This window comes from Salvia hispanica, chromosome 1 (assembly GCF_023119035.1).
Source record: "Salvia hispanica cultivar TCC Black 2014 chromosome 1, UniMelb_Shisp_WGS_1.0, whole genome shotgun sequence".
In the NCBI taxonomy this organism is placed as follows: Eukaryota; Viridiplantae; Streptophyta; class Magnoliopsida; order Lamiales; family Lamiaceae; genus Salvia; species Salvia hispanica.
In genome coordinates this window covers 22,424,309-22,451,466 of record NC_062965.1, presented here as the reverse complement: position 1 = coordinate 22,451,466, position 27,158 = coordinate 22,424,309, and the positions used below count along the sequence as shown (strand labels likewise).

At 35.0% G+C, this 27,158-nt stretch overlaps 3 protein-coding genes and 1 pseudogene across 3 annotated transcripts; 3 read left to right on the top strand and 1 right to left on the bottom strand.

The window, feature by feature from the left end:
• Positions 1–557: 557 nt before the first annotated feature.
• LOC125190483 lies at positions 558–3,144 on the bottom strand (annotated as a pseudogene).
• A 3,141-nt stretch (positions 3,145–6,285) lies between these two features.
• On the top strand, positions 6,286–13,550 carry LOC125190475 (receptor like protein 26-like). Its single transcript, XM_048087799.1, has 3 exons — positions 6,286–8,236; positions 8,342–8,667; positions 13,245–13,550. The coding sequence occupies exons 1-3, from the start codon at positions 6,286–6,288 to the stop codon at positions 13,548–13,550; spliced, it is 2,583 nt and encodes an 860-aa protein (XP_047943756.1).
• Positions 13,551–14,789: 1,239 nt separating this feature from the next.
• LOC125190467 (receptor-like protein 35) lies at positions 14,790–15,524 on the top strand. Its single transcript, XM_048087790.1, has one exon. It carries the CDS (start codon positions 14,790–14,792, stop codon positions 15,522–15,524), a length of 735 nt encoding a protein of 244 aa, XP_047943747.1.
• A 680-nt stretch (positions 15,525–16,204) lies between these two features.
• On the top strand, positions 16,205–16,729 carry LOC125190459 (receptor-like protein 43). Its single transcript, XM_048087779.1, has one exon. The coding sequence runs from the start codon at positions 16,205–16,207 to the stop codon at positions 16,727–16,729; it is 525 nt and encodes a 174-aa protein (XP_047943736.1).
• Positions 16,730–27,158: the final 10,429 nt, after the last annotated feature.

Below are 27,158 nucleotides of genomic sequence, written 5' to 3'. Positions count from 1 at the left end.
CAATAACTTCTAAAATCTCGTGCCGGCTAAGCAATGTGTCATCTTAGCCGGGACGGAGGGAGTAATTGCTATCATTTGTATGATCCATGACTTACATAGTCTATATTGATATAGAGTACCGTGAATTCGGTGTGATTGATGATTGCAAGAGACGATCTTGAATGGAGGATATTGTATTTCATAGACCTATGTATAGTTTTCTAATCCTATGCCGTTCGACTCTCTTTATTATTCTTGGAAAGAACCGACAAAGAAAACCTAGAATAAAGCTAAATAGTATACTTGACTCGATACATGGTAATTATTGAAAATACCGAAAATAAGGAAAGTAACTAAATTGATGGCGAGGACCGGCAACGGCCCTTGGGGGCGATGGAGGGGGCGATGGATTAGGCGAGCCCACGAGTTCAGCCTCCATATCTCTGCTTGTTGGGGGTACTCATACATCACTGCACTTATTTAGACCAAAACACACAGACACAACATTAACACACAATGTCAATACATACACATGCATAAATAAACTTACCAAACAGAAACTGCTTGTGAAGAAAACACTATTGCTTCCTGGCTCGATTCCTAGCTTGCATTCTTGCACGCCTTTTTCTCATGTTTCTGGCAATGAATATGTCTTCAACAACTTCTTCTATTTTGCCAAAGTATTTCTCTCTGAATCTTCTGCAAAATAGAAGTAGCCACAAAATGATCCCTACACCCACAACGTATCCAAGTGCAGCAGATACGTATTCCCACTCAATCTCCTTCTTCTCATGTTCTTGTGGCGATAGGTCATTGTCGTTCTCCTCAGTAGGACTGCATATTTTGTTGAGAGGGAAACCACATAGGCCTGGATTTCCTTCAAAGCGATCAGCTGTGAATGTTTGAAATTGACGGCCATTTGGGATCATTCCGACCAGCTTATTGTAAGACAAGTTCAGGACTTCAAGGAATGTGAGTTCTCCAAGCTCCTTCGGTGTTGACCCTGTTAGTTGGTTTCCAGAGAGGTCGAGTGATTCGAGATTACTTAACTGACCAAATGACCTTGGAATGCTTCCATTGAGGGCGTTGTGAGAGAAATTGAGATGATAAAGTGTGGTTAGATTACCAATTACATTTGGTATCTCTCCTTGGAAATTATTGGAAGAGAAATCAATGATACCGAAGTCTTTCCAAATACCATGAAGCTCTAAATTTATCCCTTTCATGTTAAATTTTATAACACATCCTATCCAAAAAGAGTAAAATTCAACATCACCTAACCAAAATCGTTTATAAGCCTGTAGCGTCATTGCACTCCAATCAGAGAAGTTCAAAGATTCCAGACTTCCATTGAAATGATTTGAGGATATATCTACAATTTGGAGAGAATCCCAATTGTTGTGACATCTCACTTCCCCATGGAATCTGTTGGAGTTCAAGATAAGAACACGCAACGTCGATGACAACATGCATGGGAAAGTGTCGTTGATGTTGTTGTTTCCAACGTCCATGATCTCCAACGACCTGCAACTTTCTAAGGACCTTGGGATCTGCCCTTCTAAAATATTGTTGTTAAGATTGAAATATTGCAACTTACAATCCATAGAAAAATTGTCTGGAATAATGCCGCTGAGGTTATTCTGTCCCATTTGGAATATGCTAATGTTTTCAAGTAGGCAAGGGGGTATGCCGCCACTTAGTTTATTCTCAGACAAGTCAAGAATATCGAGGTGTATGGCATTGCAGAGGGAGGTTGTAATTGATCCACTTACACTGTTATTAGCAATAGACAAGTACGAAAGACTAGAAGTATGTGGAACGGGCAAGTGAAACTCGCCCATAAGCAGTCATGTTGTGTTTCCAAATCCAACTAGGGATCTCCCCCACCAATTGATTTTTTGAGAGATCCAATATTTCCATATTCAAATGTTTGATGAAATCAGGAAAATGGGACAAGTTACATGAAGCTAGTCCTAACCATTTTAGTTGGACACATCTGTATGAACTTGAATTGGAATTGCCAACATCTACCGACAAGTTATTGTGAGATACACCAAAATGTGTAAGATTGGCAAGGTTTCGAATGTTTTCCAATCGAAAACTGCCATTAAATTGGTTGTGGCCAAGTTCAAGTTCCAGCATTGAACGGAGACCAAAGAGAGAGTGGGGAATGTTACCAGAGAATGAATTATGTTCCAAATCTAAATAGGAAAGATTGGAAAATCCTTCAAACAGGGTCGGAGAAAGTGAGCCTGTCAAGTAGTTATATGACAAATCTACAATAGTCAGCTTGGTTAGGTTAGCAAAGGTGGATGGAATCGAACCTTTCAAACTGCAGTTAGAAAGACCCAAGACGGTCAAACTTGGAAAACTGGCGAGCAAGTCTGGAGCTGATTCAGCTGAAAGATCATTATAACTAAGCTGAAGAAAAGAAAGAGAATGGAGTTGTAGAAAGGAGCTAGACAAGGGCCAGATAAAAAACAATCAATCAAGCTCAAAGCAGTGAGATTGGGTAAATATGAAGATATAATGTGGCTCCATTTTGTCCTTTCATAAGAGGAACTGATATTGACATAATCAAGATAGAGCTCTCTAAGCCCTGTTAGATTTTGGACAAGCATCTCCAAATTTGGGTGCTCAAGATGGGTACCAAACGAGCTAGAGATACCGAGACTAACCAATCTGGTCAAGGACAAAATTTCAATAGGAATCTGTCCTTCAAAGAAAGTATACGTCAAATCCAAGTGTGTCAAATATGTCAGATTCTGAATACCTCTTGGAATAGGAATATGAATAGGAATAGGAATGAGAGTATTGACATAGACGTAATTGAAGGCGAGGTTAAGCTTCTCCAAATATTTAAATTTGAAGAGACTCGACGAATCCCCAATTCCACCAGAAATACCCTCATCATAGGGCTGCAAACTAATGACGTAGCCAGAAGCATCACATTCCACACCGTAGCCAGTTTTGTTGAACGAGAAGAATTGAAGATCAGCTCATCCTTGAGTTGAAGCAACAAGATTTCCTGATGATGAAGGCATTTGTTATTATATGAATGAGTAGTGAAAATGAAGGACGAATTTAGTATATAAATGAGCAACAACAAGTTTGAATGCATTGTCAAAGAAGATATTGATAATTCTTTTTTTTTTTTTTGTACAAATGATGATAGTTAATTTGAGTTTAAATAGTGTACTTGAATATCTTTTTTAACACCACCATTTGAATAAATAAAGACATCCATTTGTAAATTCCACAATCATGGAAGTGAAATGTGGGTTACAATTCTTAGTGGACTTGAGGTCCTTAAGTCCTAATCCAGGAATTTCCACAAACACGATTACAAGTTGTGAATGACACAACGATAATTCAATATTATAATTTCCACAAACGAGGTTATATACATGGAGTATTTTTATATATTATTACTATTTATCTACTCCATATTGTTAGCCTAAATGTTTTATAAAAAAAATTAATTTGTTATGAATAGGGAGCAAATTAGATTAAACATTATAATTGTAACTTATACTTCCTCTGTCTCAATAAATTATTTTAGTCGTATTTTATTTTGAATTGTCTCAAATACTTAAAAGTTATTTATTTTAAATAACATGGAACGAAGGGAATATACGTTATTTATCAGATAACACTAATTCAGTAATTAAAGGTAGGGCCTACTCTAAATAAACAATTCAGTATATGTTATTTAACTAACTTGTTTATTATCAATCTTAGTGGAGTTTGGAGACTTTGAAACATTTGTGCCCATTAACCTTTCAGCTTAGTGATAATTTCAAAGTCTTTGTGTTTGCAAATTGATTATAGAGACAAAGTGATGTTATTATTTGTTCAATTTTCCACATGTTAGGCCAAAGTACCAATATACACTTTTTAATGACAGCATTTAATTACAATATTAGATATGGTTTAGTTTTTCACAGGTAGATATATTAATAATATATTCCTCTACCATAATCTCTTTCAAACATTTCGTCAAACAGGTTACGCCTTAAAACACCTACCTGAAAAAAATTTCAACGCATCCATGCCGGAGGTTCCAGTAATCATATTTGTGTTCTACCAAATGTATTAAACCAAAATCATATGAGGATTTTTATTTATTAAACCCGACAAATGTAAAAACTCACATGGAATCGAGATAGACCCCTAATTCCCTCCAGAGTCTTTTTACCAATCTCCTCAATTGGAGAGGATCTCCTCAATCAAAATTGCTCAATCAAACAAAGTTTCAAATTAATGAAGCGTACATACAAAATCTACATGAAGCCCACCAAATTCAGCCCATTTAGATCCATTACCAAGCCCAGTAAAGGCCCAATTTATAGGTTTTCTTGGAGAGGCCGGGCCCAACTAATTTTAAAAGCAGGCCATTTGACAACTTTGTGCCTCTCCGACTAAATTCCTACAATATATGTTTTCTGTATAGGGGTTTTGAATTTATCGATGTGATACTTCTAAATTTCTAATCTTAAGTATATGCTATATCAAAATAGGTGATCATACATTCTAGAAATAGTAATCATTTTCTTAACGGCTTATTTTGGACTTGGAAAAAATATCAAGCTCGACTCAACAATAAATGAGTTGATTTTAAGTAGTGTTAGTGGATTGTGGGATCCATATTTAGAATGGTAGCAAGAGTTAGAAATGTTTTAAAACTTTTCATTTTAAGAATTAGACTAATTTTGATTGATGTTAAAGTGATAAAATTGATACGGAGATAGTATGGTATGTGAAAAATATTAAGATAAGTAAGACAATACAAAACATACATGAAGCGCACCAAATTCAGCATAGTTTGATCCACTTCTATGGGCCAAGAAGCCCACTACAGGATAACAGAAACTGGGCTGGGCCCAAATAATTTACAGACATGGCCCATTATTTAACACAGGACATTTGTGTACTTCTAATTAGATTGCTACGAATATGGAAAATGGATCAAATCAAAATTTATTAGTATAGCCAAACTAGAGCTATTAAATTTCTTAGAATACGCCTTATGCCGGATTTATAAAATGTATTTTATGTAGTAACGGTATATTAGAGAATCAAATCATCAATATGATAGTTGAAATTTTTGTGATTTTTTCAAAAATTTTGACGGCCATGGATTTCACCCAAAATTTGACATGCGATATGATTAATCTAAATTAAAACTTCATGTTAATATTTGGTTTTCCAAACCTTGTGGAACTATTCAAATTAATGCAAACTATGCTATTGAAATGGCTATTATACCCAATATATAAGAAATAAAAAGTCCGAATTTTGATCTCATAAATTGAGCGTGTAAGAAGTGTAGAGAGAAAACAAATCAAATTTTGTTAAATCTATTTTAAAAAAATGTATTATTTTAAAACTCCGAAAATTTGATTCTTTAGCATCGAAATTTCAAAGTCTCTGTCGTTTCTGAGTTGAAGCAACAAAGTTTTGTTCAATATTTCACATGGTAAGCCCACTTATGTTTAGACTATTCAACACAGAATTAAAAGATGACTTAAAGTGAGATTTCAACATCAAACGAATAAAATCAATCCTTTCTTTATTTATTTCCATAGAATGTTAGAATATGATTATAATATTTCTTAGTATAGGTTATCTCCTTGTAATTCTATATATTATAAATACATGTGCAATCTTTGACAATAATTGATGAACGGAGAATATAATTATTGTTACCTTTCATCAGTTTACTTTCTTATTGTCCATATGCAAAAAAACTTTTCATTGTGATGTGATTTAAATAGAGGTGTGTTATATTGCTAACTATTTAAATTGCTAACTCTGCTAACTCATTAATGTTGTTGTGTATTAAAAATATCAACACATTATATTGAAGTTCAACAAAATCATGTGTTGACATTTTTAATACACTGCATTGATGAGTTAGCAAATTAACAACTTAAGAGAGTTAGCAATTGATCACAGCCCGATTTAAATATATCTAACGAATTTTCTAAAAAACCAAAGTTAGAAATATGTGGTGTGATCTACTAAAAAACAAAGTTAGAAATATGTGGTGTGATTTACTGAAAAATAAAGTTAGAAATATGTGGTGTGATTTACTAAAAAACAAAGTTAAAGTCTATCTTTGCGTGTTGATTATAGAGACAAAGTGATATTCCTTTTTTGTTTAGTTTACCACATGGTAGACCAATACTACATATGGTATCAACTATCAACATAGACTCCAAGAGTTTACTTGAAATATTTAAAGCCAGAGCCTAAACTCAACTATTTCCCACCATAATATTAACATACCTCCTCTTCTTTGCAATGGCTCTTTCTTTGCTTCTTCGCGCCCTTTTCTTCTTCGTCTTGTTCATAGTATTTGTCGATGGCCAATGCCTCGATGATCAAAAAAAGTTGTTACTTGAGTTCAGGAGCGAATTCAAAATCAATTCTTCCATTCCATATAGTATTGCGAATTGGAATGAGACAGGTGATTGCTGCGAATGGGGCGGCGTGGGATGCGATGACGCCGGTCGCATCATCAATTTGATGCTCCCAAATGTGGGCATCTCCGGAAGAATTGGTGAGTCATCAGCCCTTTTCCGGTTGACATACTTGTTGAGGCTTGACCTCTCAAACAATGACTTCACCACAAGTGAGATTCCTAACCAATTCCATCGTCTCCCAAATTTGGTATACCTTGTCTTGACATTTTCGAGTTTCGTGGGACCATTGCCATCCACCTTGGCTAACCTAACAGAGCTAGCTCGACTCTACTTAGTGGGTAACTTCCTCACTGGTTCAATTCCATCATTTCAAACTTGCAAGAATCTTGAAATCATAAACCTTGCTCAAAATAATCTAACGGGCTCACTTTCTCACTTGCATTTTCAAGGTCTTACAAACCTCTTTGTGCTAGATTTAAGCCGAAACTCGTTGAACGACACCATTCCTCACCATCTTTTTGTCCTGCCTTCAATTGAATATCTTTATCTATCCCGCAACCAATTCAGCGGACAAATTAAAGTTGTTGGCATTGCAAACCACTCTAACCTTGTTTGGGTAGATTTGAGTAGCAATAGGATAGGAGGTGTCATTCCAAACTTCTTCTTCCAGCTTCGAAACATATCAAAACTCATTCTTTCTGACAACTTGTTCAATGGCACTTTCAAACTGAATAAGTTTCAAAGTTCCACAAGTCTTTCAGTACTTAGTCTTTCTAACAACAACCTGTCAATTGACACAACCAACATGAGTTCAAGTTCCCATGGATATCCCAATTTATATAGTTTGAACCTATCATCTTGCAATTTGTACGATTTCCCAGATCTTACAAATGCATCCTATTTGCTTTATTTGGACCTCTCAAATAATCGTTTGCGAGGGGATATTCCTAGTTGGATTTGGCAAACCTCAAGGAACTACTTGGACCTTTCCTTTAATCTTCTAACTGGTTTTGAAAAGCCTCTCATCCCTACATATTTTACTAATTATAATGTCTTGCTCGCAAACAATAGACTAACTGGAGCGATTCCAGCCTTCATTTGCAATGTATCTTATTTAGGTGTTCTCGACTTGTCTTTCAATAACTTGAGTGGTAGCATACCTCCTTGCCTAATAAATAAAGGAATTGCAAGGGAAGTGTTCAATCTTAGGGGAAACCAAATCAGTGGTGTTATCCCGGATCTTTTTTCTAGTGAGTGTAACCTACAAACCTTTGATGTTAGTAACAACAGCTTAGTCGGTAGGGTTCCTGAGTCTCTGGGAAATTGTAAGAATCTACGGGTGATGAATGTTGGAAACAACAACCTTGAGGGTAGTTTCCCTTGCATGCTGCCGTTGAGCTTGCGCATCCTTCTCTTGCGCTCCAACAGATTCCATGGAGATTTGAGATGTAGTAAGAACTGGCCCAATCTTCAAATTCTGGATATATCTTCAAATTATTTCAGTGGTAATGTGAATATGCTAAACTTCTCAAGTTTTCGAGGAATGATGCTAGAGAGTTCTACACATCTCAGGCTCAATCGCTCAAACTCCAATTTTCTAGGTGCTGACAGTTACTACCATAATGAGGTGACATTAACAGTCAAAGGGATTGAGGTGAAGCTTATAAAGATTTGGCCTGATTTTACATCCATTGATTTGTCTGCCAATCGTTTTCAAGGAGAAATACCAGAGGCAATTGGTAATCTTAGCTCACTCTATCTTCTCAACTTATCCCACAATTCTCTCATTGATGCAATCCCAAGATCATTGGGTGCCTTGGCAGATCTTGGTTCGCTCGACCTCTCTTCAAACTAGCTCACCGGAAGAATACCAGATGAGCTCACAAAACTCGATTTCCTATCATTCTTGAATCTGTCTTACAATCATCTCACAGGACGGATCCCAACCAACAGCCACTTTCAAACGTTGTCGGCAGATTCATTTGAAGGAAACGCGGGGTTATCTGGTTTCCCACTCAACGGAAGTTTCAACAACCGTCGTCCACCTGGTTCATCACCATCAGAGGATTCAGAATCAAAAGATGAGGAGATTGAGTGGGAATATGTGTTTGCTGCATTTGGTTATGTTGTGGGATTCGGAAGCATTGCATGGACACTGTTATGTTGCAGAAGCATGAAAGAAAGATACTTTGAAAAGATAGAGGAGATAGCTGACAAGATATTCTACGAGAGAGGAAGAAGAAGAAGACACGAGAGAAGAGTAAGAAGAAGAAGAGAAGAGAAGGAGAGAAGAGAAGAGAGGAGGAATGGGCTTAGGAGACGTCATCAGTAAAGGTTGTTCCCTGTGTAATTTGTCTTGTGTTTAACTAGTGTGGTGTGAACTTTCATTTTAGCAATGTGTGTATCTTTTGTGTGCTTCAAACTTCTATCGATGATTATGTTTTTGTAATATCTTATTTTTTTATATGATTATATAAAAAATAAAACTTAATGATCCCTCCATAATATTTCCCACCATAATATTAACATACATATCATCTTCTTTGCAATGCCTCTTTCTTCGCTTCTTCGCGCCCTTTTTTCCTTCGTCATCTTCATAATATTTGTCGATGGCCAATGCTTCGATGATCAAAAAGAGTTGTTACTTGAGCTCAGGAGTGAATTCAAATTCAATCTTTACATTCCACATTGTATTGTGAATTGGAATGAGACAGGTGATTGTTGCGAATGGAACAACGTGGGATGCGACGACTCGGGGCACTGACTCGAATTATTTTAACACGAGAAATACCCGCAAGTGTACGAGGCTATCGTAGTATAGGCAAGTCAAGAGTATCGTATCCATAGAGACTAATTAAGTGCTTAAGTACCTCGAATCAAGATCATTCGCTATTTAGACAACCAAAGATTGGGTTTTTGTATCTAAATCCTAAGAACAATGAATCAAAACAAAGTAAATAAAATGAAGATGAGTGAATTGAAGAGAAAGTGGAGAAAGAGTAGAGCTTTGGGATCCAACTATAATGTTATAGTCTTGATTAATCTCACTAAACCTCTAAATCAATCTTCAAGCTATGCCAACTGGGGTCTCAAGAGTTACTAAGCTATCACGAAGGTAAGATCATGCCTTCTCTCGAATGCACATGACTTGTAGGTTGCATGCTAGGCCCAAAGTCACCTTATAGTGTAAGCACACAACTCCAAAAGGCTCCTAAGATTTATATCCTCACACAAAACCTTACTCCTCTCGGATGATATTGATTAAGGTGTTGTCCACTCCCAAATCACACATTTGTTAATCAACTCTCGTATATTGTAACAATGTAAATATGCATTCAAACGGGTAGCTAATCCAATGAATGTAAAGGCGCGGGAATGACAAAATAACTACATGAGCCAAGCATAACATTCAAAGGTCGATTCACCTATTTGTGTCTCTGGGATTATTAGGAATGTCGCTACCATAGGATAAGCCCTCTCTCGAGTGCACCTACCCAGTTGATTAGATTATAACTATCAAAGTCTCCTTCCAATAGATTAGATTCTAATTCCTTAAAATCCTAAGACTCAAACTCTCACAAAGGGTCCCCTCTCTCGAGTATACATAAACCTATGTGTTGTACTCGTTCCTTTTACTACGTAGAACTAGCTATCTATCAATTAATCTAGTTAGACGGACATAGTTCTAATGTTGGCCAAACAAAAGAACAATAAAAGCACAAGAACAAGCAAAATAACCACAAGAGCTAGGCGAAGGTTCAATTCGATTAAATCAAAACATATTCAAGTAATCTTCACCCAAAGCTCCACAAATGTATCTAGCTACTCATGTTTACAAGAATCCCACAAAATAATCGGTAGAATACATGGAAAACACAACTAAATTGATACTAAATTCCCCAGAGATGAATTAGGGGTTGAGAATCCTTCATCTTGATGGTTGAACTCTTCTCAATCGCCCTTCTCTTGCTCTTGGACGAAAATTGGTGTATTGGGATGTTCGGAGGCGGATGAATGGTGTAGGAGGCGGATGGGCGTGAATCCCTGAACCCTAGGCGCTGCACATATATATAAAGCAAAACACCCGCCCGGGCGCCGTGCCCGGGCGTTTTCTTCTCAAACCGGGCGTTTCGTCTGTCCCCGGGCGTTTTCTTCTCAAACCGTGCGTTTTCTTCCCTAAGTCGGGCGTTTTCACTGGACTGGGCAGTGTTCGTCTAATGGCCATAACTTCTTCTACGGGACTCCGATTGAGGCGTGCGAGATATCCACGTGAAGCTCTTTCAAAGACGAAGAGAATGGTATGAATTAGGGGCTGATTAGACTTCGAAATCTCCAGAAAAACTGCCTCAAACTAAGGCTATTACACATCCACTTATTTTGCACATTTTTCTACACATTCTTCACAAAATGGTCAAATACCAAAATAATAGGGAAGTAATCATAATCATATCCGATAATAGACGAAATGTGATAAAAACCATGCAAGATTACTCTCTAAAACCAAGCAAAATCCAAGTATGTCAGGCACGTTACCAGTTTAAACCCCTACAACGGGAGCATATCTTGCGTAATTGGTGAGTTATCAGCCCTTTTCCGGCTGACATACTTGTCGAGGCTTGACCTCTCAGGCAATGACTTCACCACAAGTGAGATTCCTAACCAATTCTATCGCCTCCCAGACATGACAGACCTTGATTAGTCAAGTTCTGGTTTCAGAGGGCCAATTCCAACCACATTGGCTAATCTAACTGAGCTACTTGATCTGGATCTATCAAGTAACTTTCTAAATGGTTCAATTCCTTCATTTCATAACTGCAAGAATCTTGAAACCATAAAGCTTAGTGATAATTGCAAATTTTGAAAATTCAGTTTTTGAGTTTGTTAAAAAAATGAGATATAAATGTGTATTAATAAATAAATCAAGACATCTTAGGTAAAATTTTCATCTCTAAGAAAAGAAAAAGAATCAAATGATATTAGTTTAGGGCATAATGAATTTCTAAACTTTTTTAAGGTTTGGGACCTTCTCAACTTTATTGGGCTTGTGCACGCACTTTTGGGCTTTGATTATAATAATGGGACGGAATCAGCCCAATAATAAGGAGCCGAAGAGAATTTTTCACATTTAAAAATAGTTTAATTTGATTTATTTTGAAATATTCATGAAATTTATTATTTTTAATTTTGTAGATACTATCTCAAAATATTACCACAATATATTAATATATTTATCATTTATATTATTTGGCTGACCAATTTCACTACCTATAGTACATTTATTCATCATTATTAGTACTATAACATTAAATCGATCATCTTTATTTAAATTTGTATGCCATCCCATTCAATCTATTTCTTCAATATGGAGTTTTTATAAGATAAGACCAGCCTCTTTACAATGCACAATAATGATATATAGTTATAACTAAATGCAAAACAAAAGATAATCAAAGCAAAAGTAATGATCCTTCTGTCCAATACCCATATTAGCTAAAGCTACCCAAAAATTCAAGGTTCAGTATTCGAGATTTGGAAACTACTCAAAATATGTTAATACTCCATCTGTCCAAGTTGGATTTTGTCATTTTTTATGCGACATATACTCCGTATTCAGTAATTAGAGGATTATATTCGGCCATATTACAATGTTATAGTAGTAACATACTACATTTGCTAAATTATTTTGTTATTCGGGGGGATACACATTTGCGAAGTAGAAACCTTCAGGCTTCACAGCATAATAGCGTACCCCATTATCGTTGCATTGATTATGTATCGAGTTCTTGTCATTAACATAGAACGCCTTGCTTTTTCCATTTCACACGAAACGACATGCTAACAAAGAGGAAAAAGAATTCTCATCAAATGATAATATATATTCCTTATCCGCGGCGAGTGCATAGTATCTCACAATGCACTTGTAGAGACGGCGGGAAATTCCGAGGGAGATTGTTGACAATATAAACAGTATATGATGTTGCATTGAGAGAAGTGACGAAGCAATGAGAAGAAAAAAGGTGTATTTAATTCTTTCTTTCGAATAGTTGTTGGTCTTGTTAGATTTGAAATGTTGTATTTATAGACTTATTGCATCACCATCCATTGAATTAATTGGGTATTTAATATACATACCATATACAAAATTAATATCCAAATTTGTAACTTAGAGTTGAAAGATCAAATATTGCAGCTGACATGGAATGCAGTAAATTGACGTAGAAAGGGATCAAACATATTAACAGTAAATTGGAAATGAACTTTTGTCGAACACTTTCTGTCATGTGGTGATCCACATAAACATTAATTAAAGTAACGTAGAAACGTGTTGAAACATGTTTTATAAATTTAATGTTACAACTGTAAACATTAAATGCTACAAGTAACGTACGTAACCATTTAATAAAACGAGAGAATTAACATTCATTAGGTAATTTTAAGTAAAAATTATAAACTTTTAAAAGCATTATTGTTTAATTAGTTAAATTTGGGAATTATGAATTTGTTTCATTTTGAAGATTGGATCCAATGACTAATTAATTCATCTCGTAACGACTTATAAAGTGAGAATCTATAGCTATAATATATAAAAGGCCAGTTTTGAGAAGTTTTGAATAATTATTTTATGCAAAGAATGTGAATGCAATTAAGAAAAATTATTAAATGACCTTTCACTTTGAACCTATTTAATTTCTATAACGGTCACTATTTTTAGGTATTTCTTAAAATGATTTTGGGCTAAACAATATGGTGTGAGTTTTAAAATAAATTCAGCCTAAAATTGGTAACTGCCATAATTATTTTAAAAATAAATAAATCTGTGAATGTTATGGTATATAGTTTCTTCATATACTGATTCCAACTAGCACTCAGTTTCAAACGTTTTCGGCAGATTCATTTGAAGGAAACACGGGATTATCTGGTTTTCCACTCAACGGAAGTTTCAACAACCCTCATCCACCTGGTCCATCGCCATCAGACGATTCAGAACCAAATGATGAGGAGATTGAGTGGGAATATGTGTTTGCTGCATTTGGTTATATTGTGGGATTCAGAAGCATTGCATGGACACTGTTATGTTGTGGGAATAGGAAGCGTCGTGTGGACACTGTTTTGTTGCAGAAGGTTGAGAGAAAGATACTTTAAGAAGATAGAAGAAGTTGCTGACAAGATATTCTACGAGAGAGGAAGGAGAAAAAGACGTGAAAGACGAGTAAAGATAAGAGAAGAGAGGAGGAATGGGCTTAGGAGACTTCACCATCAGTAAAGGTTCACCGTGTAATTTGACTTGTGTTTAATTAGCAAAAGGATAAATATATAAACCATTATTTTTCTTCTTTTCAGAAAAACTCTTCACTCAAAAAATAAAAATACCAACATTTCAATTTTGAATTAAAAATATCTAGTGATATATTTTAGTCTGATGAGTGGGCTTGATTTTTGGATCAGGCATAGCCATGTCTTTGAGGTTTCCCAATATTTAGGCGCCCGATTTAATAAATTGATAAATGATGTGATGGTGTCATGGGCTTTTGGATAGGCCTTTATTTTGGACTGGGTATATATCCATATCTCTTAGTTGGGCCATGCCCACATTTGCTAAAAGGATTAATATGAAAGCATTACTTGTACTTTTAAGAAAAAGTACATCTCTTATGCTAAAGGATAACGAACAATCGTATTTATGATAACTAGTATTAACACCCGTGCTATACACGGGATATATGATAAACGGACATATGATAAACTAGGTTGTTAAAGTGACAAAATGATCTTTCAGAAGTTTAATAGGGAATTATTTAAATTATACTCCCTTTTTGTTTGTCATGAGAACTACAGTATAATTTTATTTGCACACTCCCTCCATTCCATAAGAATATAGACTATTTAATTTTAATCCATCCCATAAGATTATAGTAGACCAATGATATTTACTACTACTAATATAGTCCTATATATGGTGGCAACTATCACATAGACTTCAAGAGTTGACTTGAAAGACTAAGAGGCTTATTTTAATTAGTTTTCTAACTTGTTAAACTGATTGCATAATTTAGTTGTAAAATTGAGTAGATGAACTTAATATTTTTAAATACTTATATTGAATATGATTATACCTTGATGAAATAAGACTTTAACATCATTTTTACAAAACATTCTGAAATAAGGTATACAGACAAGCATATATTTGCTTTTTTTCTTAGTCTCCAAGCATATATTTTCTTTCCAAAAGCAAATGCTCAGTTTTGACTTATTACTTTATTATAACGTGTAAAATGGGTTAAGAAAAGAAGCTGTCATGTTCACATTATATCCTCTTAGTATAAAGCAAGAGTCTAAACTCAAGTATTTCACACCATAATATATACTGTCATCTTCTTTGCAATGGCTCTTTCTTCACTTCTCATTCTCCTTTTCTTTGTTTTCTTCATATTATTTGTCGATGGCCAATACCTCGATGATCAAAAAAAGTTGTTACTTGAGCTGAAGAGCGAATTCAAGTTCAATTCTTCCAATCCAAATAGTTTTGTGAATTGGAATGAGACAAGTGATTGTTGCGAATGGAACAACGTGGGATGTAATGACTCGGGGCATGTTATCAGTTTGGACCTCACCAGCGGGAGCATCTCTGGCATAATTGGTGAGTCGTCAGCCCTTTTCCAGTTGACATACTTACTGAGCCTTTACCTCCCACGCAATGATTTCACCGGTGAGATTCCTAACCAATTCCATCGCCTCCCAAATTTGAAACACCTTGATCTGTCAAGCTCTGGTTTCGTGGGACCATTTCCATCCACGTTGGCCAACCTAACTGAGCTAGTTTACCTAGATCTATCGGCTAACTTCCTTACTGGTTCAATTCCTTCCTTTCATAACTGCAAGAATCTTAAATGGATAGGCCTTGCACTAACTAATCTATCAGGCTCTCTTTCTCACTTGCATTTTCAAGGTCTTACAAACCTCTCCGTTTTAGATTTAAGCTACAATTCATTGAATGGCACCATTCCTCGCCATCTTTTTGTCCTGCCTTCAATGGAAGCTCTTTTTCTATCCAACAACCAATTCAATGGTCCAATTAAAGAAATTTCCATTGTTGATCACTCTACCTTAAATGGATAGATTTGAGTGGTAATAGGATTGGAGGTCCTATTCCTAACTTCTTCTTCCAACTTCCAAACATATCAGGTCTCGTTCTTTCTGACAACTTATTCAATGGCACTTTCAAACTGAATAAGATTCGAAGTTTTACAAGACTTGTAGAACTTTCTCTTTCTAGCAACCACCTGACAGTTGACACAACCAACATGAGTTCAAGTTCGCATGGATATCCCAATTTACAGGTGTTACAAATGTCATCTTGCAATTTGTACAATTTCCCAGATCTTAGAAATGCATCCTCCTAGTCCAGTTTGGGCCTCTCAATCAATTATTTGTGAGGGGATATTCCTAGTTGGATTTGGGAAACCGAAAAGAGCTATTTGGACCTTTCTTTCAAATTTCAATAATTCTGTTATCTTGCTTGCAAACAATCAACTAACCGGAGTGATTCCAACCTCCATCTGCAATGCATTTTCAATCGGTGTTCTCGACTTGTCTTTCAATAACTTGAGTGGTACCATACCTCCTTGCCTTAAAAAAAAAGATCTTGTGCAAGAAGTTCTCAGTCTTAGGGGAAACAAAATTGTGTTATCCCTGATCAATTTTCTAGTGAGTGTGGCCTACAAACCTTTCATGTTAGTAACAACAACTTAAGCGGGAAGGTTCCTAACTCTCTAGCAAATTGTAAGAATCTACTGGTGATGAATGTTGGAAACAACAACCTTGAGGGTAGTTTCCCTTGCATGCTCCTGTTGAGTTTGCGCATCCTTCTTTTGCGCTCCAATAGATTTTGCGGAGACTTGAGATGTAGTAAGAGTTGGCCCAATCTTCAAATTCTGGATATATCTTCAAATATTTTCAGTGGTCGTTTGAACTTGCTAAACTTCTCAAGGTTGAGAGGAATGATGCTACAAAGTCCTACACATGCCAGGCTCAACCACTCTAACTCTAAATTTTTAGGTGATGGTGGTTACTACCAAAATGACGTGACATTAACTGTCAAAGGGTTTGAGGTGAAGCTTGTGAAGATTTGGCCTGACTTTACATGCATTGATTTGTCTTCCAATCGTTTTCAAGGACAAATACCATATGCAATTGGTAATCTTAGCTCACTCTATCTTCTCAACTTATCCCACGACTCGCTCACTGATGCAATCCCAAGATCATTGGGTGTCTTGACAGAGCTTGGGTTGCTCGACCTCTCTTCAAACAAGCTCACCGGGTGAATACCAAATGAGCTCGCAGAACTCGATTTCCTTTCATTCTTGAATGTGTCTTACAATCATCTCACTGGACCGATCCCAACCAGTAGCCACTTTCAAACGTTTTCGGCAGATTTATTTGTACGACTAAATCAGCCTCTATGCAATGCACAATAATAGTTATAAATAAATGAAAAATTAAAGGGTTATTTGCCTACAAATGCACCAACTTTAAACATTTTCCAACTTTTCCCCGAAACTTTGCTTTTTGAATATAAATACATCAACTTTACATTTTTTTGATTTTCCCCCAAAGTTAAAAATCAAAACACATTTGGCAAATTAATACTTAGTTGGGGTAGGAATACGAATATTGGGTATTGGGTTTACCCGTACCCATCCGATACCCGCCGGGTATTGGATATTCAATATCCAATTTTATAGGACTGGATTTGGGATTGGATATTGAAATTTAAGATAAATCGGGTATTGGGTAACCCGAATGGGCATTGGGTATTACCCAAATATCCAATTTATTATTTAAAGAATTTTTTAAATTAGGTTTACCCATTTTGGGCTTCAAAGAGCTGGGCTAATTTATTTATTAATTACAACTTACTAGGTTAACTTACTTTAAACTTATATAAATAAGTCAATCTCTCTTACTCTAGGTCATGGCTTCTCCAAACTCTCACCTCGCATTCATCCTTTGAAATAGTTATTTTGACTTTTGGATTATATTATCGGTTGCTTCTACAGTTTAATTAAATGCGTAACTTTTATTATTTTACTTACATATTACATAAATATAATCGTATACTTTAAAATAAAAGTGACCAACTTTTTTTAGTTTTATACTACCAATTAAATGCAACATTAAAAATATTAGTCAATTTAAATATTTATATATTTATATTAATATATAAAAGTTAAATTTTTTTATTAGTTATTAACGAATGTAAAGAGTCGGGTATTTGGGTACCCGATACGTCGGGTATGGATACCCGGGGCGGGTATTGGAGTACCAGAAAATATATCAGGTCGGGTTTTGGATAGACATTTAGATGATTTTTCGGGTTTGGGTACCCGGTTTTTTCGGGTCGGGTATCCACGGATACCCGGTGGCAGTCAACACTCTATCTATCACAATTTATTTAATAAACAAATTCCAAACTCATCATTCCACCTAAGCAGTAAACCCTATGACTGTCCACCGCATTGTTTTGTTTCCATTCCATTCTGAAAAAGAGTTAGATCATCATCGTCCAGCTCTCCGGGAAGCCTCCGCCGGTGTCAAGATCTGCACTGCAAAGTCTCCGTCCGCTTAGGCTCCTACCTGTGATTCCTTACCGACTCATGTCTCCTCCGGTGCCGCTGATAAAGGAAAAATGAGTCCTATTGAAATTATAAAATTGTGATATTAATATTTATAAGATACAAATGTGATTAAAGTGAATTATATTTGAGGTTGTTACCGTTAAACATTTGAGTATAAGATTAAAATAATATTAATATTAATGAGAAAAAAATCTTAAGATAAATAAGTTAATACAGGGGAGTGATCAGTTGCTAACTAATTAGCAATCCCAAACTAAGTATTATTTTGCCAATTGTGTTTTTGATTTTTGATTTTGGGGAAAAATAAAAAAATGTAAAGTTAATGTATTTATATTCAAAAAGCAAAGTTTTGGGGAAAAGTAGAAAAATGTTTAAAGTTGTGCATTTGTAGGCAAATAACCCAAAAATAAAACATAATGAAAGCTAAAATAATTCTCCATCAGTTTTCATTATAAGTGAATCGCATTCCCTTTTTTACCATCTCACTATAAGTGAGTTATTTTTCTTTCAGCAAAAAAAAAAAAAAAACAGTGTTGAAAATAAGTGTCTAACATGAGGCGGGACGAAGGGGGTACATGTATAGAGAAGGGCCGCAATCGGGTAAAACCATCCCAACTAAGAAGTCATATAAATCATACGATTACAAAATTATATACTCCCTCCGTTTCTTAAAAATAGAAACATTTGAAATGACACGAGTTTTAATGCAAAATTTGGTAAAGTAAGAGAGATGGAGAGAAAAATTGGTAAAGTAAGAGGGAGGGAGAAAAAAATTGATAAAGTAGGAGAGAGGGGAGAAAAAAGTAATGGAATTAATGGTAGTGGATTATGAGGTTCACTTTATTAGGGAGGTGTAAAGGGTGTAAAGATTTCCAAAAATGGAAAGTTTGAAAATTGCTATTTTTAAGAAACGGATGGAGTGACTAAAAAGAAAACAAGATAAAGGAAAAATGAGTCCTATTGAAATTATAAAATTGTGATATTAATATTTATAAGATACAAATGTGATTAAAGGGAATTATATTTGAGGTTGTTACCGTTAAACATTTGAGTATAAGATTAAAATAATAATAATATTAATGAGAAAAAAATCTTTAAGATAAATAAGTCAATACAGGGGAGTGATCAGTTGCTAACTAATTAGCAATCCCAAACTAAGTATTATTTTGCTAATTGTGTTTTTGATTTTTGATTTTGGGGAAAAATAAAAAAAATGTAAAGTTAATGTATTTATATTCAAAAAGCAAAGTTTTGGGGAAAAGTAGAAAAATGTTTAAAGTTGTGCATTTGTAGGCAAATAACCCAAAAATAAAACATAATGAAAGCTAAAATAATTCTCCATCAGTTTTCATTATAAGTGAATCGCATTCCCTTTTTTACCATCTCACTATAAGTGAGTTATTTTTCTTTCAGCAAAAAAAAAAAAAAAACAGTGTTGAAAATAAGTGTCTAACATGAGGCGGGACGAAGGGGGTACATGTATAGAGAAGGGCCGCAATCGGGTAAAACCATCCCAACTAAGAAGTCATATAAATCATACGATTACAAAATTATATACTCCCTCCGTTTCTTAAAAATAGAAACATTTGAAATGACACGAGTTTTAATGCAAAATTTGGTAAAGTAAGAGAGATGGAGAGAAAAATTGGTAAAGTAAGAGGGAGGGAGAAAAAAATTGATAAAGTAGGAGAGAGGGGAGAAAAAAGTAATGGAATTAATGGTAGTGGATTATGAGGTTCACTTTATTAGGGAGGTGTAAAGGGTGTAAAGATTTCCAAAAATGGAAAGTTTGAAAATTGCTATTTTTAAGAAACGGATGGAGTGACTAAAAAGAAAACAAGATAAAGGAAAAATGAGTCCTATTGAAATTATAAAATTGTGATATTAATATTTATAAGATACAAATGTGATTAAAGTGAATTATATTTGAGGTTGTTACCGTTAAACATTTGAGTATAAGATTAAAATAATAATAATATTAATGAGAAAAAAATCTTTAAGATAAATAAGTCAATACAGGGGAGTGATCAGTTGCTAACTAATTAGCAATCCCAAACTAAGTATTATTTTGCTAATTGTGTTTTTGATTTTTGATTTTGGGGAAAAATTAAAAAAATGTAAAGTTAATGTATTTATATTCAAAAAGCAAAGTTTTGGGGAAAAGTAGAAAAATGTTTAAAGTTGTGCATTTGTAGGCAAATAACCCAAAAATAAAACATAATGAAAGCTAAAATAATTCTCCATCAGTTTTTATTATAAGTGAATCACATTCCCTTTTTTACCATCTCACTATAAGTGAGTTCTTTTTCTTTCAGCAAAAAAAAAAAAAAAAACAGTGTTGAAAATAAGTGTCTAACATGAGGCGGGACTAAGGGGGTACATGTATAGAGAAGGGCCGCAATCGGGTAAAAACCATCCCAACTAAGAAGTCATATAAATCATACGATTACAAAATTATATACTCCCTCCGTTTCTTAAAAATAGAAACATTTGAAATGACACGGGTTTTAATGCAAAATTTAGTAAAGTAAGAGAGATGGAGAGAAAAATTGATAAAGTAAGAGAGAGAGAGAAAAAAATTGATAAAATAGGAGAGAGGGAGAGAAAAAAGTAATGGAATTAATGTTAGTGGATTATGAGGTTCACTTTATTAGGGAGGTGTAAAGGGTGTAAAGATTTCCGAAAATGGAAAGTTTGAAAATTGCTATTTTTAAGAAACGGATAGAGTGACTAAAAAGAAAACAAGATAAAGGAAAAATGAGTCCTATTGAAATTATAAAATTGTGATATTAATATTTATAAGATACAAATGTGATTAAAGTGAATTATATTTGAGGTTGTTACCGTTAAACATTTGAGTATAAGATTAAAATAATATTAATATTAATGAGAACAAAATCTTAAGATAAATAAGTCAATACAGAGAAGTGATCAATTGCTAACTAATTAGCAATCCCAAACTAAGATTAAATCTTAGCCATTAGATGATCTAGTGGTTGAAATAATGTCACACGAATTATATTTTTAATTAAGAAAATTAATAAATAAAATTAGAGGGTATTAATGTCAATTCCATCACATTAAAATCATCTTAAAACTTTAAATTTACGTAACTCTCTCGATTTAAATTATTTTTTCGCAAAAAATATATCAAATTAAAGATAATTTTATAAGGATTCCAACGAGATCTCCATTGCATATGTTCCAACGACGTTCAGATGATGAAATTTGATATTTTTTTATTTTAGTTTTCGTAAATGTTGATAACCAGATTTTTATCAACAAATAAATAAAAAATCTTAATAAAACCATGTAAAAATCTCAATAAAACCATGTAAAAAATCTCAATAAATATGTGTTGATATTTTCTTGTACAAGTGTTGATATTCTTATGTCATGATATTTGTAATACACTATGTTGATATAAAAAAATATTCACGAAAAAATTATCCTATGATAACATAATGATGATATTACCATTTTGTTGATATTTTGTCTACTACTTATTGAGATTCATAAGATTTAATCTCATCCACTCATTTTCAAATCTAAGGATGAAGATTTGGTCTTGATTTTGGATTAGAGTGGTATAAGCACTAGAATATGACCCGGTTAATACATACCTACATGAAGCCTTCCAAACACAGTCGAGTGCTATCCATTTCAATGGGCCAAGAAGAGGCCCAGTAGCTAGGTTGGGCCCAAATAATTTACAGACATGGCCATTTTTATCACATGCCATTTTAGAACTTTTTGCCTATTTGCTAAATAGAATGCTACAAATATAGAGAATGGATCAAATCAAAACTTATTCTTTATAAAACTGAGGTGAAACTAGAGCTATTAGACTAGGGTGATCAACCTCTTAGATTATGCCATGCGGCAATTATAAATTTAATTTATATAGTATGTCACCGATGATTTCACCCAAAATTCAACAAGCGATACGATTGACCAAACTTAACTCCCCCACGTCTCAATTAATTGTGAACTTTTGTTATTTTCGTTCGCACTCCATTAATTGTCTACGTTCATTTTTTGCTATAAGTGATAAGTAGATCCCTAATACCATTAACTCTTTTAACTCATATTTTATATTCCCTCCGTCCCAAGATAAGTGACCTACTTCTTTTGGGCACGGGATTTAAGGAATGGTATTTAAATAAGTTAAAGTGGAGAGAGTAAAGTATGAGAGAGGGAAAAGTAGAGGAGAGAAGAGAGAATAGAGTAGATGGAGACTAAAGTAAGAGAGATGACTTTTTGCTAAAAATGGAAATAGGTCACTTATAGTGGGACACCCCAAAAAGGAATACATGTCACTTATCTTGGGACGGAGGGAGTATAAAACTAATGTACAAAAATGAAACCTCTATTCTACTAACCTTTTCAACCCAATTTCTTTTACACTTATTAAAATCCGTATCAGAACCAAAGTGGACAATAATTAGAGGACAAAGAGAGTAACATCATTATATTTCATTTTTAAATCGTATAAAACTATATATCCAAACTACGGTAAAGTATGTGATTTAATTTACTACTCCCTCCATCATTAAATATGAAACATAATCGACACAGATTTTATGTAGTATTATTTTATAAGTTAATAAAGAGAGGGTAAAATATGAGAGGTGAGATTGAATTGTTTTTATTTTAAGAAACGTTTTATTTTTAGTGGGACAATCCATGAAGGAAATAGTTTAATTTCTAATATGACAGATGGAGTATTATCTCTAATACAGTAAGAAAAGCAAAGCGTGGATTTTGGACTTAAAAAGATTTTGGACTTAAAAAATGCGTGTAAGATGGGCTGAAAAAGGTTATCGGCGCATCATTGGAATTAAAAAAGAGAGTATCATATTGTGAAAAAAGTTGGACACTGCTTTGGTCTCTCAGTCATTTAAAATGTTACGCTTTAACATAAAATTCTGAAATAAAGCTATTTGCTTTGGCAAAGCAGGTGCTCAATTTTGACTTATTATTACGTGTAAAATAGGTTAATAAATGTAATTTTTAAAATATTCTTAGTAGTTGCATGTAGTACTTACTATAAAGCAAGTGCCTAAACTCAAGTATTTCCCACCATAATATAAATAAACATCTTCTTCTTTGAAATGGCAGTTTCTTTGCTTCTTGTTCTCCTTTTCTTCTTCGTCTTCTTCATAATATTTGTCAATGGCCAATGCCTCATGATCAAAAAAAGTTGTTACTTGAGCTCAGGAGCGAATTCAGTTCTTTCGTCGAACATAATTTTTCGGATTGGAATGAGACAGAAGATTGTGGCGAATGATACAACACGGCATGTGATGAGTCGGGGCACATTGTCACTTTGAACCTCAACAGCGGGGGCATCTCCGGAAAAAATGGTGAGTCATCAGCCCTTTTCCGGTTGACATAGTTGTCGAGCCTTGACCTTGCATCCAATGACTTCACCACAAGTGAGATTCCTAACCAATTCCATTGTCTCCCTAATTTGATCTACCTTGATTTATCAAACTCGGGTTTACCTCCACGTTGGCTAATCTAACTGAGCTAGTTTACCTCCACTTATCAAGTAACTTTCTTACTGGTTCAATTCCTTCATTTCATACAAGTAAGAATCTTGAAATTGTAGACCTTAGTAATAATAATCTAATGGGCTCACTTTCTCAATTGCATTTTCAAGGTCTTATAAACCTTTATCGTTTAGATTTAAGCCACAATTCATTGAACGGCACCATTCCTCACCATCTATTCGTCCTACCTTCGATTTATATTCTTAATCGATTCAACAACCAATTCAGTGGATAAATCGATGAAATTTCCATTGTAGACCACTCTAACCTTATTTGGCTAGATTTGAGTAGTAATAGGATTGGAGGTCCTATTCTTAACTTCTTTTTCCAGCTTCAAAACATGTTCAATCTCAAGCTTTCTGACAACTTATTCAATGGCACTTTTGAATTGAATAAGATCCAAAGTCTTACAAGTCTTTTGATACTTATCCTTTCAGACAACAACTTGTCAGTTGATTCAACCAACATGAGTTCGAGTTTGCATGGATATCCCAACTTAAATGTATTGCACATGTCATCCTGCAACATACATGATTTCCCAAATCTTAGAAATTTATCCTATTTGTTAAATTTGGATCTCTCAAACAATTATTTGCGTTGGGATATTTCTAGTTGGATTTGGGGATCTGGAATGAAATCTTTGAACCTTTCTCTTAATCTTCTGACAGATTTGCAAAAGCCATACCATATACCGCGTTCTCTTCAAACACTAGACTTGCACTCTAACATTCTGAGCTGTGAGTTTCCCTTGCATTCACAAGCAAACCAATCTGATTATTATTTTGACAATTTCTTATTTCTCGCAAACAATAGGCTAACCAGAGGAGTTCCAACCTCCATATGCAGTATACCTAGACTTATGGTTCTCGACTTGTCTCTCAATAACTTAAATGGTAGCATTCCTCCCTGTCTTCTTGAAGAAAAGTATTCCCTTCAAGTGCTCAATCTTAGAGGAAACTGATGGGGTTTGGAGCCCCTTACACAGCGGAAGACTTGTGCCAAACAAATAAATCAGACAAAGATCTATTTGACCGATTATACGATTAATCAATTCACATGTTAAACAGATAATTGTATGCTAGAACGCAAATAATTCATGCTCAAAGAAAGTAAATCCTAAAACATGAATTCTACGGTTTAAAGTTACCGATTTGATTCTCCAAAGAATCGTCGATTGCTTGCGCCTTCTCCACGATGATCTTCAATACTAGACCACAGATCTTGTGACTGGTTCCCGAACTGCATCTCGATATCAGGGTGGGCTGATCTTATCAAAATACTAGGACTCGAATAAAGAAGACAGAAAATTCCTCACGGAGGAGGAGCTGGAAATCTCACGGAGGAGAATAATAGAGAATATCGTTCCCTCTCACATTTTGGGATTGGCGTGATTTTCAAGAAAAAATTGTGTTTTTCTGTCTCCTTTATTCTCCTATTTATATTAAGTTCATGTTGGGCCAAGTCAGGGATCTATGGAAGGTTTTGGATATGGGCTCCTCCAATTAGCTTTTTACTAATTAAATTGAACCCCAATTTAATATAAGCTTTTAATTGGAATATCACGAGCAGCCACTACAGAAGTAATATTGCACTCCCCATCTAAATCCGAAATTACAAGTAATCTGGGTTTTCGTTATTTATTTTATTTATTTCCCGCGCTTAAGATATAAATGTCCATTAATTAATTAATGTTTGCTATGGACTTAATTAATTAACATCTTATTAATTCCAAGAGTGGACTTTGCAAGAAACACTTAATTATTATTCATAGAGTAATAAAGACACGTCTTGCTGTTAGATCCATTTAGTGCTATACCACACCAACATCATCTTATTTTAGAAAGGCTTAGAAATAATCGGACTGACATTGCTACCTTTCACGATAGGTAGTCTAAGCTTATCTGGGTTGTGAAATTCTTCTTTTTCTTTTGCAAAGCATTGCATAGAACTGACCGTGTTACCTTAAAGTGGACGTCGCCCACAACCGGTCTATTAAGCAAAAGGGTTAGACTTTGTTTGATTCTTATACATTTAAATGTCTATAAAACATCTTATAAATGCACAAGCAAACACAATGTAATAATATACTGATTCTATCCGTGCGAACTGCTCGAATATTATAGAAACCGGTTAAAAGTGGATTATAGAGTTTTCCGTATACAAGCAGGATTCTATTCGCGCGAAACTGCTCGAAACATGCTTTTCAGTATACCAAACCTAACAATCTCCCACTTATACTCAAAACATGCTTTCGAGTATACCCACTGCCAAAAATTCTCCCACTTATACATAAAGTAGGTCTTGGTAGGGTTTGTTACTAGATATATCGAACCACCATTAATTTCACATCATGTATGAACATGTTTGATACGACCTCACTTGGTGGACCTATGACGAGAGCCATGACGAGGCGGCTTCGGGATGGACTCGCAACTTTCATTCAAAAGTCCAAGCGGGAGGAGCCTAGGAGGACGGATGAGCCAAAGTTGAGGATCGTGCTGAAGAACGAGGGCCGGCCGGAGATTTCAGAAGAAACGCCCGGGTCGGGCGTTTTCACATGTGAAAATCGCCCGACCGGGCGAATTGCCTGAGGACGCGAGGAGGACGCCCGGCCAGGCGTTTCGCGCGCCCGGCTCAGTGTGGAAAGTCGCCCGGGAACAGGGAAAACGCCCGGGCCGGGCGTTTTGGCCTGTGAAAAACGCCCGACCGGGCGATTCTGCCGTTTTTAGATTTTGTGGGCCAACTTTCTATTTTTGGACCCTTAGTATAAAAACCTCTTGATGTTATTCCATTTTGCTGGGATTTTTGCTGAATTAAAGTTTCTACCCTAGAGAGTTTCCTCTTTGAGGATTGTATCCAATTCCTTCCTTGAAGGTTGCTTGTTTCCATCTTTGATTGATTCAAGTAAAGGTATGCATCAATGGAGTATATCCATTGAGTAGTAGAGCCAAGGGGTGATAGAGGTAATGAAAGTTGCCTAGGGTTGTCTCCATCTTTTTGGTTAAGGTCCTATGGTTGTAGCTCTCTTATCTCATCTTTATACACATGCTTTCCATTCCAAATCTTCCATCCATTCTTGTTTAGATTCAATTTTTTTTGGTTGGATCTTTATTATCTTGTGTCTTGTGTTGATAAATTGAAAATCAATCTCCCAAAAATAGTTAGATCAAGCATCATTAATTGGGTAATCCTTGGGAAATGGATCATAAAATACATGGATCCACATCATTTGGTATCTAGAGCCTAGTACCCACTAGGTGTTTGATCTTTTGTTGCTTTGGGTTGGGTTATTTTTCCTTTTGGTGTTTTGTTTTTGCTCTGTTTTGTTGGGATGATCGGATTGATCAATTGTGCTTAGATTAAGATGAAATTTGGTGTGTATGATCTATGTTATGTGACCTACGTACCTGCAAAATTTCATCAAATCGTTTGCCTAGTTAACCGTGGAGATTAACATCATTGCCCTGTTTTGGCATAGTTGGGGAAAACCATACAAAACATATCCAATCATCAAATCTGACTATATATGGCTATTTTTCCCTTGATCTAGAGTTGTTTGG